Raw genomic sequence first — 16,882 nt, 5'->3', positions numbered from 1 at the left:
TTTTATGACATAATGGTTTTGATTTTTTTGTTTTTCATATATTACTACAAAATAATTTGGATATAATTTATAAATCAGTTATCTATCGGTCCATATGGAATATGGTATATAATATACACCACAAAAATTGCTAGGGATTCATGACCACAGAATTTGCTAGGAAGTCATCAAACGGAATTTACTAGGGATTCATGACCACGAAATTTGCTAGGGATTCAGCACGACGAAATTTGCTACGGAATCACCACCATAGAATTTACTAGGGAATGGCCACCATGGATTTTTCTAGGGAATGACCACCACGAAATTACTAGGGAATCACCACCACCGAATTTGCTAGGGATTCATCACCACATAATTTGCTAGGGAATCACCACCACGGAATTTGCTAGGGAGTCACCACCACAGAATTTGCTAGGGAATCGCCACCACAGAATTTGTGATGGAATAACTACCACGGATTGTGCGATGGAATCCTACTATGGAATAAACGACGGAATACCACCTACCACGAACTTCATTATGTTGTCACATTTGTGACGGAATTATCTTTTCTGTTGCAAACCCTCGCTACGACGTTTTTAGGGACGAAAATAGGTCATTGCAAATTCCGTCGCTATTCGTCTTTTGCAACGGAATTGCAACTTTTCACGACGGATTCCTTCCGTAGCAAAAATGTGTTTTTCTTGTATTGTGATACGTAAAAGTGTTTCCCCTAAAAATAATGTCAACTCTCCCAAAATATGAAGGATTTAGGACACACATTTTTGCATGCCCTAAAATTAGTGTCACAAAAAGAAAAACACGGAGGGCACGTAATCAAAAAAGCATGTCGTACAAGCCTGTCATTTTATAATTTTTCACGAAAGAAAGAAGTGCGTTTTCCATCCTTTAATAACTAGCACGGGGGGGGGGGGGGGGGGATGAAATCCCCAAAAATTAAAAACCCCGTCGCCTTTTAATTAACATTAAGAACCCTTGCCAAATTCAAAAACTCAATCAAGATCCCAACCTTTTCTTTTTATGACAACTTTTAATTAACATTAAGAATGTGATTGTTAAAAATATAATTTTAAATAATATAATAATGAATAGAGTATAATGAATTAAGAATAAATAATCTCGAAAAAACAGATTGTACGTTTCCTTCCTATATTTCTTTCTTCAATGCACGTATTTGACCATTTCTTGTAAATCTCTTATTTATACAAGTGATGCTTTCATTTAAAGGGAAAACTGAGGAAGGAGAGGGAAATCACAATTTTAGATTAATTGGTCGAATTTGGTAATGAAACTTAATGAAAAGGAAGATGTTTGGGGAATTTGCATCCGGTTTTATCATCATTAAGTGTTAACACCGAAATAGTAAAAAAAGTTGCAAATTTAGTGAGATTTCATATGTGTTTGTCGATGAGATTGTTAGTTGAGGAGTCTGGTCTTCGTTTTGACCTCATGGCTGATCGCTATAGAGACAAAGCGTGGGCTCATGTTGCAGAGTGTCTACAAGGAAAGAATTCACATTAACTTTAGGTGTAACTTGTACTAAAAAGATAAACAAGTACTATTTGTGTTAAAACTATAGTCTAGAACTTTAACTTTGTTATAGAAGATGCGAGCAAATCTGAAAACTAAAACAAAATACAATAATTGCATATTAGGCTCAAATAGACATCAACATATAAGTGTTAACACCTAAACTTATAAGTGCTAACACCTAAACAGGTACAAATTTGCTATGATAGCAAGATTTTATATATCTTTGTTTATGATCTTTACTAAATCGTTGATCAGTTAGAAGTCTATCATTATTGGTTCCCTTCACCAATGGATATATAGGTATATATTTATAGATTTGAGACATATATATATGTAACTACTAGATGTCGGTTTGACACTAAATATCATGTTGTTTTCAAACTAATGTAATCAACTTTAACAATGTGATAGTTAAGAAATATAATTGTACACAATATAATAATAGAGTTCTGAATGAACCAAGAATAAATAATCTCAAAGAACATATTGTAGCTATCCTTCCCATATTTCTCTATTCAATGTACATAGAGTTGAGTATGATCCATTTCATATAAATCTCTCATTCCGTACAAGTGATGCTTTCATTTAAAGGGGAAGCTGAATAGGAAGAGGGAAACAAATATTTTGGATAAATTGGACGAATTTGGTAATAAAACTAAATGAAAAGGAAGATGTTAGGGGAATTTGCGTACAATTGTATCATCAATAAGTGTTAACACCGAAATGAGCAAAACGTTGAGAATTTAGCGAGATTTCATATGTTTATCGACGATATGTATATGTATTAAATCGTTAATTAGTTGGTAATCTGTAGGTGCTGATGGTTCCCTTTACCAACATATATATAACTAGGTGTGAGACCCGTGTAGTACACGGGTTGATTTAAAAAAAACATAAACATTATATTAAAATGTAAATAGAAAATATTTTTTAATGTACAACTTTAAACTAAGAAAGGAATAAACATATTTATTGCAATTTAATATCATATATATATATATATATATATATATATATATATATATATATATATATATATATATATATATATGATATTTAATACTTTACATATATAAGTATATTACTTTAATTTTAAAAAATAAAACAAACCAAAAATTGACTATTGAATAATATTTATTTCAAAAATACCACAAAATGACAAGTGCCAAAACTTATGAGAGATTGACATATGGCAAAAAAAAACCTTTATTTATTAAGGAGGATTAGTTTTAATAGTGTTAAATGCGATTGATAAATGTTTTAAATGCGTTTTTAAAGATTTGATTTTCCCAACTTATTAACAATAGAAACAATTTTATTTTACGTATGATGTCAACCACCGGTCCAAATATGACAAATTTGCAAATTTTGAGTTGCCAGGCGTATAGAAAAAAAAAACCCACCGCTCCTGCCCATGTCCAGAAGAATAATGTGAGTTGGCACGCGTTAATAGATGTTGATGCATCCATTAGCCACCATGACATCCTTCAGTAAGAAGGATGGTTCCTGTTGAAAATTGTCAACGTAGCCACACCTACATATATAAACGATATCAGTACTACTTCCCACAAACATAACATCTCTCTCTCTCTCTCTCTCTCTCTCTCTCTCTCTCTCCATACAAACAATAATGGCAAAGTCGAACTCTAATCTTTGTGCAGTTGTTCTTTTAATATCAATTCTAATAGTAGCAGCATCAGCAGGGAGTTTTTACGATGACATGGACATCAGTTTTGGGGGTGAACGTGCTAAAATTCTGAATGGAGGTCAGGATCTTTCACTTTCACTCGACCAATACTCTGGATCGGGTTTCCAGTCGAAGCACGAGTACCTGTTTGGAAGGTTCGACATGCAACTCAAACTAGTACCAGGCAATTCTGCTGGCACCGTCACCACATTCTACGTGAGTACCATCGATCGGTTCCAATCTTGAATTTCATATCTGAATTATATATATATATATATATATATATATATATATATATTGTGATCACTCATTTGTATTAATCTTTTAAAGGCTGATAATAACCATGTCTTTGTATTAAATCACATTAGTTGTCATCACAAGGTGCGGGTCACGATGAGATCGACTTCGAGTTCTTGGGCAACTCCACGGGAAACCCTTACACAATTCACACCAATGTGTATTCACAAGGGAAAGGAAACAAAGAACAGCAGTTCCACCTTTGGTTTGACCCTACCGCAGCCTTCCACACCTATACCATCGTATGGAACAGTCTAAGAATTATGTAAGTCACGCATCCAACATAAACATTAATTGGTTCTCTTCCTTTCTCATGTTTTTCTGCTGTTCCTATATAAAGCTCTTTGTCTCTGCAGTTTCTTAATAGATAACATACCAGTAAGGGTGTTCAATAACAATGATGCTGCTGGAGTCCCATTTCCCAAGAGCCAACCCATGAGGGTTTATGCCAGCCTGTGGAACACGGATGACTGGGCAACCCAAGGTGGGCGTGTGAAGACCGACTGGACTAATGCGCCTTTCACCGCGTTATACAGGAAATTCAATGCCAATGCCAAAAAAGTTGGTCCCAATTCAGTATCTACAAGCTCAATAAATGATAACCAGTCATGGAGTACCCAAGGACTTGATGCAGCTGGCCGAAATAGGATCCGATGGGTGCAAACCAAGCACATGATCTACAACTACTGCAACGACCGCAAACGGTTTCCCAATGGTATTTCAGCGGAATGCAAGACCTCTAGATTCCTTTAAGCCTGCTTACTAACTTGACATCCATATTTTTTATTCTTTATTGATCGATTTCTGATCTTCATGATTATTTATTCTTTGATTCATTGTAAACATTCAAATTGAAAATACAAATAAATACACAAGTGTAAGATTCCATGTACACTTTAAAAACGCATTGTCTAACAGCACACTACAATAATTGAAATATCTTTTTCGTTCATATCTAATTATATAGTTTAGTTGGTCAAAATCGAAAGTTATTAGTAAAAACATTATAATTTCTAAAATCCTTTTTTTTCGACACTACATACAAACTTCATTATGTGCAGAATTAACAACAAAAAATGATCCTAGTGGTCTATCATTGTTTTTGATAGGAAACATTGTATGTGGAAGAAATGACTAAAGTCTCGTACGCCTTAGTTAATTGTAACTTCATGTATGATACGTTATGCACTAGATCTTAAATTGTAATGTAGTGGGAGGCAGTAGCAGGTTTTTGTCAAATACAAGAAAAAAAATTAGGAAGGGATGAAGTGGTCGTTATGCTATTTGAAAAGCACTTATGTGGTTACCTTACCTTTCAGAAGAAAGAAACTAGTCTTAGAAGGCTTCAATGATGTAGATAAGAGAGGTTCTAGATATTTAGGGAAAACCATAACAGGGTTTTTGTATACCATTGCGGGTATAACCATCAGTTGGATATCCACACTTTGGAAAGAGTATTCATCTATTAACCATAGAAGCATAATGAATGGAAATTGAAAAAATTATTCTTAGAACTTATTTGGTTGAAAATTTTCATATATTTGGGCAAAAAAAAGACTGTGTCCTACTTTATTAAAAGCACAGTGCATTTCACCTTTCAAAGAATCTAATCATTCATGATAGAACAAAATATGTGTAGATAAAGTAACGGTTTATCAAACAATCAATAAGCCATTGGACTCGGAACCCGAAGAAGATCCTTGGTACTAAGAATCTAGTAGACATGTTTTCCAAGGCAATCATGCTACAGAAGTTGAATCTATGTAAAGCTTCAATTGGTTTCCAAATACTTGGAAAGATAGTAGGAAAGAAGGAAGGCCTATAGAGAGATGTGGTTAACAAAGATTAAGTTTAGGTGGCAGAAGATTGGTTGATTATTTTCCACCTGGGATATTGTGAGTTGAGGAGCCTGATCTTTCTTTCAACCACATTGTCGCTATGAAGACAAAGGAAAGGGCTCCTATTACGGAGTTGCTACAACGAAAGACTTCTCGGTAACTTTAGTTGTAAGTTGTACTAAAAAGATTAAAAAGTACTATCACTACTAAAAAAACAGCCCTTTAATGTCACGCGAACCATAACACACACTGATTTATGATACATAAAAGTCCCCATGATACTCCAACCACCCCATAAATTGGTTATTCCTAAACGAGTCATGAAGGGTATAACGAACATACGCTGTCTCCACATTGGATCAAGAACAGGGTCAGAAGGATCAAAAACTGCTAATTCATACTGGGCCATAGAACCGGCCCAACCAGCGACCAAAGCTGTATGCATTATATGAACAGAAAGCAAGCGTCCGAATCATTCAATACAACGGTATGGACACAATACGAAGGCAAACCCATGGAAATACCCCTTTATGAAAGAAAAATGACACTACGTAACTTTATTGCATTGGAAATATACTATGGCTATGTTATGGACCCCCTCTTTAGTGGATTATTTTAATGCAAGGGTTCAGCTCTCCCAAAATTTGAAGCATTTAGGAGACACATTTTTGCGTGCCCTAAAATTAATGTCACAAAAAAACATGGAGGGTACCTATAAAAAAAAGCATGTCGTATAAGCATGTCATTTTGTAAGTTTTCATGAAGAATGACACACATTTCCCATCCTTTAATAATTAGTAGGGGGGGGGGGGGGGTTGAAATCCCGAAAATATTAAAAAACCTCGGTGCCTTGTTCTCTAATCATCTCCCATTCGTCATTTTGATGTCTATGATGCGTCTCCTCCTTCTTCTATACAATCATCTACCGAAGAAACCTAATGACATTTCGCGGTTGTGCATCTCTCTTTCATCTTTTTGCAGCTCTACAAAATGTTTAGGTTTATAGGGTTCATTAAATCTCGTCCTTTACACACATCATTTCTTATTCTCTCTTTCTTATTCATTAACACTCGTTCTCTCATGACTCCTCTGACTTGGCCGCCTAAAATCTTCCCTCCATTGTGCAGTTGTCTTTGCCGGAGTACATGTCGTTACTAGAGACTAGAGTGAACATTGATGTCACCTAAGCCTCAGCAAGCCTCCAATGTACCCGATCTCTCTCTCTCTCTCTCTCTCTCTCTCTCTAACTTGGTAATAACTTATTCGCTTTATAAGTATATTATTTTTTGAATCTTTTTAGGTTTGAAATATTGATTATGATTGGAAATTGTTTTCATTTGTTACAAAATCCGATTGTTACTTTGTAATTAGTTTGACGATTTTTTTTGATGATTTAGTGTTAGCGTTCTTAATTTTCCTTTAGGTTTGTGCTTTCTAATACGAAAAAGACTATAGATAGTTTATTTTCATGGAATGTTTGCTTTTGCTTGCTAAATTTTCTGTAGGGGAGTTTGTAAATGTATGGTATTACTGTGCATTTAGCAAATCGATTCTCCATTTTATTACCATCCTGAAATAGAAGATAAAACTATGTAGGTTGTTATACATGGTTTTTGTATTAATAACAGTTGTGATAACTTAGAAGATGAATCCATGAAAGCTAAAATGGTGACTTTTATGTAACCCATTAAAGAAATAAGAAACCTTTTTTTTTTAATAATCTTGTTTTATTTAATTTGCAACCATTTGGATTCTTGGTAAATTAAATGAAAGTGGAAAAGAATCCTGGAGCAATGAAGGAGAAACACACGTGTGACTGTCATTGATGGAATCTCTAGTCGAATCAAACATTTATTCATTTAATATTATATCACTTGCTATTAGTTTTTGAGTATTGTTTTTTCTATAGAGAGGAGGCAACTGGCGTAACTGGATCTCTTGCAATAGGTGTAGCATACTTTGGTGTCATAGAATCGACCAAAAAATGGATTGAAGAAACACATGTGAATCTTAGAGGTCCCTGGGCTAATATGGAAAGATAAAGGACCAAAGGGACTATATAAAGGATCGGTTGGGTCTCATGTTTCAATTGTTGCGTTTGAGGTAGGTGAATTGGTCTGAATACAAGTCTTAATCGGAGATGGTGTATTGTTAGGGGAATTGATAAGATATGATGAAATAGTTTTTGTATTACATTTATTTAAACATTGGAATGATTATTATTATTTGACATACTATATATTTTTAAATGGATTGTCTTTTTTTTAATGATATGCTATTTTATATTTTGAGACAATAATTGTCATCTAATTTGGAAATTATTAAATCCATTTAAAAAAATATTTTTTTAAAACCTTTAAAATTGTCTTTCTTTATGACACAAGCTTTAATGATACGCATTGTGTGTCGTAAATGCGTGTCGTAAGGTTACGACACATAAATGCGTGTGGTCTTCCTTTATGATAGGCCCTTCAGTGACACGCATTTGCGTGTCATATGTATCCTTCTATGACACGCAATTCTTGTCATTAAAGGATATTTTTTTATTAGTGTATTTATCTAAAAAATAAGGTCCAGAATTTTAACATTGTTACAGAAGATGCAAGCACAAATGAAAACTTAATAAAAATACAATAATTGCATATTAGGCTCAAATAGACTGCAACATATAAGTTTTAACACCAAAATGGGTAAAAATGTGCTAAATCAGGAAGATTTCATATATATTTGTCGATGATTTGTATTAAATCCTTAATGAACTGGAAGCCAACGTTGAATAGCTAATAATGCTTGTATGTATTTATACATTTGAGACATGAATAACTATTAGATGTCGGTTTGAAACTAAATATCATGTTGTTTTGAGACTAATCTAATGTTTTGTTACTATAGTTTCAATCTCTCGTGTAAATATGTGTTATGTTCACTGGTAGATACATGTTCATCCCATTCATGATACCATTTTTTTCTTGGTTTTTTTCAATAAATCCGTTAAATTTAAGAAAAAAACTATAACAAATATAAATATTCAGTTATCACCATTAAATGGTAATTTCTTATGTAGCCTCTTTAAAGAGGTTCCTCGTCCTCAAACGACATCTTCAATTTCACACCTATAGTAAATTGCAGTCACAACATCAATCCTATGATGAATTTACTTTCCCTTCCAAATTTCAAGAAATCAGTCAAGATCCCAACCTTTTCTTTTTATGATAACTTTTAATTAACATTAAGAATGTGATTGCTAAAAATATAATTGTACATAATATAATAATGGATAAAGTATAATGAATTAAGAATAAATAATCTTGAAAAACAAATTGTAGGTTTCCTTCCTATATTTCTTTATTTAATACAAGTAGAGTTGCATTTGATCCATTTCTTATAAATCTCTTATTCGTACAAGTGATGCTTTCATTTAAAGGGAAAACCGAGGAAGGAGAGGGAAATCACAATTTTAGATTAATTGATTGAATTTAGTAATGAAACTTAATGAAAAGAAGATCTTTGGGGGAATTTGCATCCGGTTTTATCATCATTAAGTGTTACCACCGAAATAGGTAAAAAAGTTGGAAATTTAGTGAGATTTCATATGTGTTTGTCGATGAGATTGTTACTTGAGGAGTCTGGTGTTCCTTTCCATTTCATGGTCGCTATAGAGACAAAGCATGGACTCCTGTTGCGGAGTGGCTACAAGGAAAGACTTCACAATAACTTTAGGTGTAAGTTGTACTAAAAAGATAAACAAGTACTATTTGTGTTAAAACTATAGTCTAGAATTTTAACTTTGTTATAGAACATGCGAGCAAATATGAAAACTAAAACGAAATACAATAATTGCATATTGGGCTCAAATAGACATCAACATATAAGTGTTAACACCTAAACATGTACAAATTTGCTATATTAGCGGGATTTTATATATATTTGTTTATGATCTTTACTAAATCGTTGATCAATTAGAAGTCTATCATTATTGGTTCCCTTCACTGATGGATATATAGGTATATATTTATAGATATAAGACATATGTAACTACTAGATTTCGGTTTGACACTAAATATCATGTTGTTTTCAGACTAATGTAATGGTTTGTTACGATAATTTCAATCCTCGTTTATATATCCATTATGTTCGCATGGTAGATAAATGTTCATCCCATTCATGATACCATTTTTTCTTGATTTCTTTCAATGAATCCGTTAAATTAAGAAAAAAAATCTATAACATATATAAATATTCAATTATCAACATTACAAGGTTATGACCAAGACAAATTGTTTTAACTGCTATTATTTCCCTATAAACATGCATTTTAGATTGCAACACATTTGAGAACTCAAAAAAACAAATAATGGTAAATTTCTTAGTTACCCTCTTTAAGGAGTGTCCTCGTCCTCAAACGTCATCTTCGGTTTCACACGCTACAGTAAATTATAACATCTATGTACTTGTTCAAGCCTATCACAAATTTACTTTCCTTATTAAATTTCAAGAACTCAATCAAGATCCCAACCACTTCAAAGAAATCAATATTTGCCGACTTTTAATTAACTTTAAGAATGTGATAGTTAAGAAATATAATTGTACATAATATAATAATAATGTTCTGAATGAACCAAAAATAAATAATCTCAAACAACATATTGTAGCTATCCTTCCCATATTTTTCTATTCAATGTACATAGAGTTGAGTTTGATCCATTTCATATAAATCTCCATTCCGTACAAGTGATGTTTTCATTTAAAGGGGAAGCCGAGGAGGGAGAGGGAAACAAATCTTTTGGATAAATTGGACGAATTTGGTAATAAAACTAAATGAAAAGGAAGATGTTAGGGGAATTTGCATACAGTTGTATTATCAATAAGTTTTAACACCGAAATGGGCAAAACGTTGATAATTTAGCGAGATTTCATATATATTTGTCGACGATATGTATTAAATCGTTAATCAGTTGGTAGTCCGCCGGTGCTGATGGTTCCCTTTACCGACAGATATATAATTAGTTTTAGTTTTAATTAGTTTTATGGATTTTATTTTCCCTTATTAACAATTAAAACAATTTTATTTTAGGTATGATGTCAACCACCGGTCCAAATATGACAAATTTGCTACTTTTGATTTGCCAGACGTATAGAAAAAAAAAACCCACCGCTCCTGCCCTTGTCCAGAAGAATAATGTGAGTTGGCACGCGTCAATAGATATTGGTGCATCCATTAGCCATCATGACATCCTTCAGTAACAAGGATGGTTCCTATTGAAAACTGTCAACGTAGCCACACCTCTCTATATAAACGATATCAGTACTACTTCTCACAAACATAACATCTCTCTCTCTCTCTCTCTCTCTCTCTCTCTCTCTCTCTCTCTCTCCATACAAACAATAATGGCAAAGTCGAACTCTAATCTTTGTGCAGTTGTTCTTTTAATATCAATTCTAATAGTAGCAGCATCAGCAGGGAGTTTTTACGATGACATGGACATCAGTTTTGGGGGTGAACGTGCTAAAATTCTGAATGGAGGTCAGGATCTTTCACTTTCACTCGACCAATACTCTGGATCGGGTTTCCAGTCGAAGCACGAGTACCTGTTTGGAAGGTTCGACATGCAACTCAAACTAGTACCAGGCAATTCTGCTGGCACCGTCACCACATTCTACGTGAGTACCATCGATCGGTTCCAATCTTGAATTTCATATCTGAATTATATATATATATATATATATATATATATATATATATATATATATATATATATATATATATATATATATATATATATACATTGTGATCACTCATTTGTATTAATCTTTTAAAGGCTGATAATAACCATGTCTTTGTATTAAATCACATTAGTTGTCATCACAAGGTGCGGGTCACGATGAGATCGACTTCGAGTTCTTGGGCAACTCCACGGGAAACCCTTACACAATTCACACCAATGTGTATTCACAAGGGAAAGGAAACAAAGAACAGCAGTTCCACCTTTGGTTTGACCCTACCGCAGCCTTCCACACCTATACCATCGTATGGAACAGTCTAAGAATTATGTAAGTCACGCATCCAACATAAACATTAATTGGTTCTCTTCCTTTCTCATGTTTTTCTGCTGTTCCTATATAAAGTTCTTTGTCTCTGCAGTTTCTTGATAGATAACATACCAGTAAGGGTGTTCAATAACAATGATGCTGCTGGAGTCCCATTTCCCAAGAGCCAACCCATGAGGGTTTATGCCAGCCTGTGGAACGCGGATGACTGGGCAACCCAAGGTGGGCGTGTGAAGACCGACTGGACTAATGCGCCTTTCACCGCGTTATACAGGAAATTCAATGCCAATGCCAAAAAAGTTGGTCCCAATTCAGTATCTACAAGCTCAATAAATGATAACCAGTCATGGAGTACCCAAGGACTTGATGCAGCTGGCCGAAATAGGATCCGATGGGTGCAAACCAAGCACATGATCTACAACTACTGCAACGACCGCAAACGGTTTCCCAATGGTATTTCAGCGGAATGCAAGACCTCTAGATTCCTTTAAGCCTGCTTACTAACTTGACATCCATATTTTTTATTCTTTATTGATTGATTTCTGATCTTCATGATTATTTATTCTTTGATTCATTGTAAACATTCAAATTGAAAATACAAATAAATACACAAGTATAAGATTCCATGTACACTTTAAAAACGCATTGTCTAACAGCACACTACAATAATTGAAATATCTTTTTCGTTCATATCTAATTATATAGTTTAGTTGGTCAAAATCGAAAGTCATTAGTAAAAACATTATAATTTCTAAAATCCTTTTTTTTCGACACTACATACAAACTTCATTTTGTGTAGAATTAACAACAAAAAATGATCCTAGAGGTCTATCATTGTTTTCGATAGGAAACATTGTATTTGGAAGAAATGGCTAAAGTCTCGTATGCCTTAGTTAATTGTTACTTCATGTATATATGATACGTTATGCACTAGATCTTAAATTGTAATGTAGTGGGAGGCAGTAGCAGGTTTATGTCAAATACAAGAAAAAAATTAGGAAGGGATGAAGTGGTCGTTATGCTATTTGAAAAGCACTTATGTGGTTACCTTACCTTTCAGAAGAAAGAAACTAGTCTTCGAAGGCTTCAGTGATGTAGATAAGAGATGTTCTAGATATTTAGGGAAAACCATAACAGGGTTTTTGTATACCATTGCGGGTATAACCATCAGTTGGATATCCACACTTTGGAAAGAGTATTCATCTATTAACCATAGAAGCATAATGAATGGAAATTGAAAAAATTATCCTTAGAACTTATTTGGTTGAAAATTTTCATATATTTGGGCAAAAAAAGACTGTGTCCTACTTTATTAAAACCATAGTGCATTTCACCTTTCAAAGAATCTAATCATTCATGATAGAACAAAGTATGTGTAGATGAAGTAACGGTTTATCAAACAATCAATTAGCCATTGGACTCGGAACCCAAAGAAGATCCTTGGTACTAAGAATCTAGTAGACATGTTTTCCAAGGCAATCATGATACAAAAGTTGAATCTATGTAAAGCGTCAATTGGTTTCTAGATACTTGGAAAGATAGTTGGAAAGAAGGAAGGCCTATAGAGAGATGTGGTTAACAAAGATTAAGTTTAGGTGGCAGAAGATTGGTTGATTATTTTCCACCTGGGATATTGTGAGTTGAGGAGCCTGATCTTTCTTTCAACCACATTGTCGCTATGAAGACAAAGGAAAGGGCTCCTATTACTGAGTTGCTACAACGAAAGACTTCTCGGTAACTTTAGGTGTAAGTTGTACTAAAAAGATTAAAAAGTACTATCACTACTAAAAAACAACACTTTAATGGCATGCGAACCATGGCACACAATGATTTATGATACATAAAACTCCCCGTGATACTCCAACCACCCGATGAATTGGTTATTCCTAAACGAGTCATGAAGGGTGTAACGAACATATGCTGTCTCCACATTGGATCAAGAACAGGGTCAGAAGGATCAAAAACTGCTAATTCATACAGGGCCCAACCAGCAACCAAAGCTGTATGCATTATATGAAAAGAAAGCAAGCGTCCGGGATCATTCAATACAACGGTATGAACACGATACGAAGGCAAACCCATGAAAATACCCCTTGATGAAAGAAAAAAGACACTACATAACTTTATTGCATTAGAAATATACTATGGCTATGTTATGGACCCCCTCTTTAGTGGATTATTTCAACGCAAGGGTTCAGCTCTCCCAAAATTTGAAGCATTTAGGAGACAAATTTTTGCGTGCCCTAAAATTAATGTCACAAAACAACATTGAGGGTACCTATAAAAAAAGTATGTCGTATAAGCATGTCATTTTGTAAGTTTTCATGAGGAATGACACACGTTTCCCATCCTTTAATAACTAGCGGGGGGGGGGGGGGGGGTTGAAAACCCGAAAATATTAAAAAACCTCGGCGCCTTGTTCTCTAATCACCTCCCATTCGTCATTTTGATGTCTATGATGCGTCTCCTCCTTCTTCTGTACAAACATCATCCGAAGAAAACCCAATGACATTTCGCGGTTGTGCATCTCCCTTTCTTCTTTTTGCAGCTCTACAAAATGTTTAGGTTTATAGGGTTCATTAAATCTCGTCCTTTACACACATCATTTCTTATTCTCTCTTTCTTATTCATTAACACTCGTTCTCTCATGACTCCTGTGACTTGGCCGCCTAAAATCTTTCCTCCATTGTGCAGCTGTCTTTGCCGGAGTACAGGTCGTTACTGGAGACTAGAGTGAACATTGATGTCGCCTAAGCCTCAGCGAGCCTCCAATGTACCAGATCTCTCTCTCTCTCTCTCTCTCTCTCTCTCTAACTTGGTAATAACTTATTCGTTTTATAAGTATATTATTTTTTTAAACTTTTTAGGTTTGAAATATTGATTATGATTGGAAATTGTTTTCATTTGTTACAAAATCCAATTGTTACTTTGTAATTAGATTGACGATTTTTTTTTGATGATTTAGTGTTAGCGTTCTTAATTTTCCTTTTGGTTTGTGCTTTCTAATACGAAAAAGATTATAGATAGTTTATTTTCATGGAATGTTTGCTTTTGCTTACTAAATTTTCTGTAGGGGAGTTTGTAAATGTATGGTATTACTATGCATTTAGCAAATGGATTCTCCATTTTATTACCATCCTGAAATAGAAGATAAAACTATGTAGGTTGTTATACATGTTATTTGTATTAATAAAAGTTGTGATAACTTAGAAGATGAATCCATGAAAGCTAAAATGGTGACTTTTATGTAACCCATTAAAGAAATAAGAAACCTTTTTTTTTTTAATAATCTTGTTTTATTTAATTTGCAACCATTTGGACTCTTGGTAAATTAAATGAAAGTGGAAAAGAATCTTGGAGCAATGAAGGAGAAACACACGTGACTGTCATTGATGGAATCTCTAGTCGAATCAAACATTTATTCATTTAGTATTATATCACTTGCTATTAGTTTTTGAGTATTGTTTTTTTATAGAGAGGAGGCAACTGGGGTAACTGGATCTCTTGCAATAGGTGTAGCATACTTTGGTGTCATCGAATCGACCAAAAAATGGATTGAAGAAACACATGTGAATCTTAGAGGTCCCTAGGCTAATATGGAAAGATAAAGGACCAAAGGGACTATATAAAGGATCGGTTGGGTCTCATGTTTCAATTGTTGCATTTGAGGTAGGTGAATTGGTCTGAATACAAGTCTTAATCGGAGATGGTGTATTGTTAGGGGAATTGATAAGATATGATGAAATAGTTTTTGTATTACATTTATTTAAACATGGGAATGATTATTATTATTTGACATACTATATCTTTTTAAATGGATTGTCTTTTTTTTTTAATGATATGCTATTTTATATTTTGAGACAATAATTGTCATCTAATTTGGAAATTATTAAATCCATTTAAAAAAATATTTTTTTAAAACCTTTAAAATTGTCTTTCTTTATGACACGAGCTTTAATGATACGCATTGTGTGATGTAAATGCACGTCGTAAGGTTACGACACATAAATGCGTGCGGTCTTCTTTTATGATAGGCCCTTCACTGACACGCATTTGCGTGTCATATGTATCCTTCTATGACACGCAATTCTTGTCATTAAAGGATATTTTTCTATTAGTGTATTTATCTAAAAATTAAGGTCCAGAATTTTAACTTTGTTACAGAAGATGCAAGCACAAATGAAAACTTAATAAAAATACAATAATTGCATATTAGGCTCAAATAGACTGCAACATATAAGTTTTAACACCAAAATGGGTAAAAATGTGCTAAATCAGGAAGATTTCATATATATTTGTCGATGATTTGTATTAAATCCTTAATGAACTGGAAGCCAACGTTGAATAGCTAATATATGCTTGTATGTATTTATACATTTGAGACATGCTTAACTATTAGATGTCGCTTTGAAACTAAATATCATGTTGTTTTGAGACTAATCTAATGTTTTGTTACTATAGTTTCAATCTCTCTTGTAAATATCTATTATGTTCACTGGTAGATACATGTTCATCCCATTCATGATACCATTTTTTTCTTGGTTTTTTTCAATAAATCCGTTAAATTTAAGAAAAAAACTATAACAAATATAAATATTCAGTTATCACCATTAAATGGTAATTTCTTATGTAGCCTCTTTAAAGCGGTTCCTCGTCCTCAAACGACATCTTCAATTTCACACCTATAGTAAATTGCAGTCACAACATCAATCCTATGAGGAATTTACTTTCCCTTCCAAATTTCAAGAACTCAATCAAGATCCCAACCTTTTATTTTTATGATAACTTTTAATTAACATTAAGAATGTGATTGCTAAAAATATAATTGTACATAATATAATAATGGATAAAGTATAATGAATTAAGAATAAATAATCTTGAAAAACAAATTGTAGGTTTCCTTCCTATATTTCTTTCTTTAATACAAGTAGAGTTGCATTTGATCCATTTCTTATAAATCTCTTATTCGTACAAGTGATGCTTTCATTTAAAGGGAAAACCGAGGAAGGAGAGGGAAATCATAATTTTAGATTAATTGATTGAATTTAGTAATGAAACTTAACGAAAAGAAGATCTTTGGGGGAATTTGCATCCGGTTTTATCATCATTAAGTGTTACCACCAAAATAGGTAAAAAAGTTGGAAATTTAGTGAGATTTCATATGTGTTTGTCGATGAGATTGTTACTTGAGGAGTCTGGTGTTCCTTTCCATTTCATGGTCGCTATAGAGACAAAGCATGGACTCCTGTTGCGGGGTGGCTACAAGGAAAGACTTCACAATAACCTTAGGTGTAAGTTGTACTAAAAAGATAAACAAGTACTATTTGTGTTAAAACTATAGTCTAGAATTTTAACTTTGTTATAGAACATGCGAGCAATTATGAAAACTAAAACGAAATACAATAATTGCATATTGGGCTCAAATAGACATCAACATATAAGTGTTAACACCTAAACAGGGACAAATTTGCTATAT

General features: G+C 33.5%; 2 protein-coding genes across 4 annotated transcripts; both read left to right on the top strand.

Annotated features, from left to right (window-relative positions):
• The first annotated feature begins 3,160 nt into the window (after window positions 1-3,160).
• Window positions 3,161-4,387, top strand: LOC111894037 (xyloglucan endotransglucosylase protein 1). 2 transcript variants are annotated; one of them, XM_052765930.1, is made up of 4 exons: window positions 3,245-3,439; window positions 3,592-3,785; window positions 3,877-4,096; window positions 4,127-4,387. In XM_052765930.1, the coding sequence occupies exons 1-4, from the start codon at window positions 3,257-3,259 to the stop codon at window positions 4,271-4,273; spliced, it is 744 nt and encodes a 247-aa protein (XP_052621890.1). In that variant the 5' UTR covers window positions 3,245-3,256; the 3' UTR covers window positions 4,274-4,387. The 2 variants fall into 2 exon arrangements, with proteins under 2 accessions (XP_023745873.2, XP_052621890.1); XM_023890105.3 differs by having other exon boundaries at window positions 3,161-3,439; window positions 3,877-4,387.
• A 6,353-nt stretch (window positions 4,388-10,740) lies between these two features.
• Window positions 10,741-12,075, top strand: LOC128127456 (xyloglucan endotransglucosylase protein 1-like). Of its 2 annotated transcripts, XM_052765929.1 has the most exons (4): window positions 10,825-11,019; window positions 11,216-11,409; window positions 11,501-11,720; window positions 11,751-12,075. In XM_052765929.1, the coding sequence occupies exons 1-4, from the start codon at window positions 10,837-10,839 to the stop codon at window positions 11,895-11,897; spliced, it is 744 nt and encodes a 247-aa protein (XP_052621889.1). In that variant the 5' UTR covers window positions 10,825-10,836; the 3' UTR covers window positions 11,898-12,075. The 2 variants fall into 2 exon arrangements, with proteins under 2 accessions (XP_052621888.1, XP_052621889.1); XM_052765928.1 differs by having other exon boundaries at window positions 10,741-11,019; window positions 11,501-12,075.
• The last annotated feature ends 4,807 nt before the right edge of the window (window positions 12,076-16,882 follow it).

Source organism: Lactuca sativa, chromosome 7 (assembly GCF_002870075.4).
Source record: "Lactuca sativa cultivar Salinas chromosome 7, Lsat_Salinas_v11, whole genome shotgun sequence".
Classification (NCBI taxonomy): domain Eukaryota; kingdom Viridiplantae; phylum Streptophyta; class Magnoliopsida; order Asterales; family Asteraceae; genus Lactuca; species Lactuca sativa.
This window is presented reverse-complemented; position numbering and strand designations above follow the sequence as displayed.

Bases quoted from the DNA above. Each gene is read 5' to 3' on its own strand.
- LOC111894037 (XM_023890105.3), top strand. From the start codon at position 3,167: ATGGCAAAGTCGAACTCTAATCTTTGTGCAGTTGTTCTTTTAATATCA. The intron at 3,440-3,591 runs GTGAGTACCATC...AAATCACATTAG, and splicing joins GCACCGTCACCACATTCTAC to TTGTCATCACAAGGTGCGGG. The intron at 3,786-3,876 runs GTAAGTCACGCA...TTGTCTCTGCAG, and splicing joins TGGAACAGTCTAAGAATTAT to TTTCTTAATAGATAACATAC.
- LOC128127456 (XM_052765928.1), top strand. From the start codon at position 10,747: ATGGCAAAGTCGAACTCTAATCTTTGTGCAGTTGTTCTTTTAATATCA. The intron at 11,020-11,215 runs GTGAGTACCATC...AAATCACATTAG, and splicing joins GCACCGTCACCACATTCTAC to TTGTCATCACAAGGTGCGGG. The intron at 11,410-11,500 runs GTAAGTCACGCA...TTGTCTCTGCAG, and splicing joins TGGAACAGTCTAAGAATTAT to TTTCTTGATAGATAACATAC.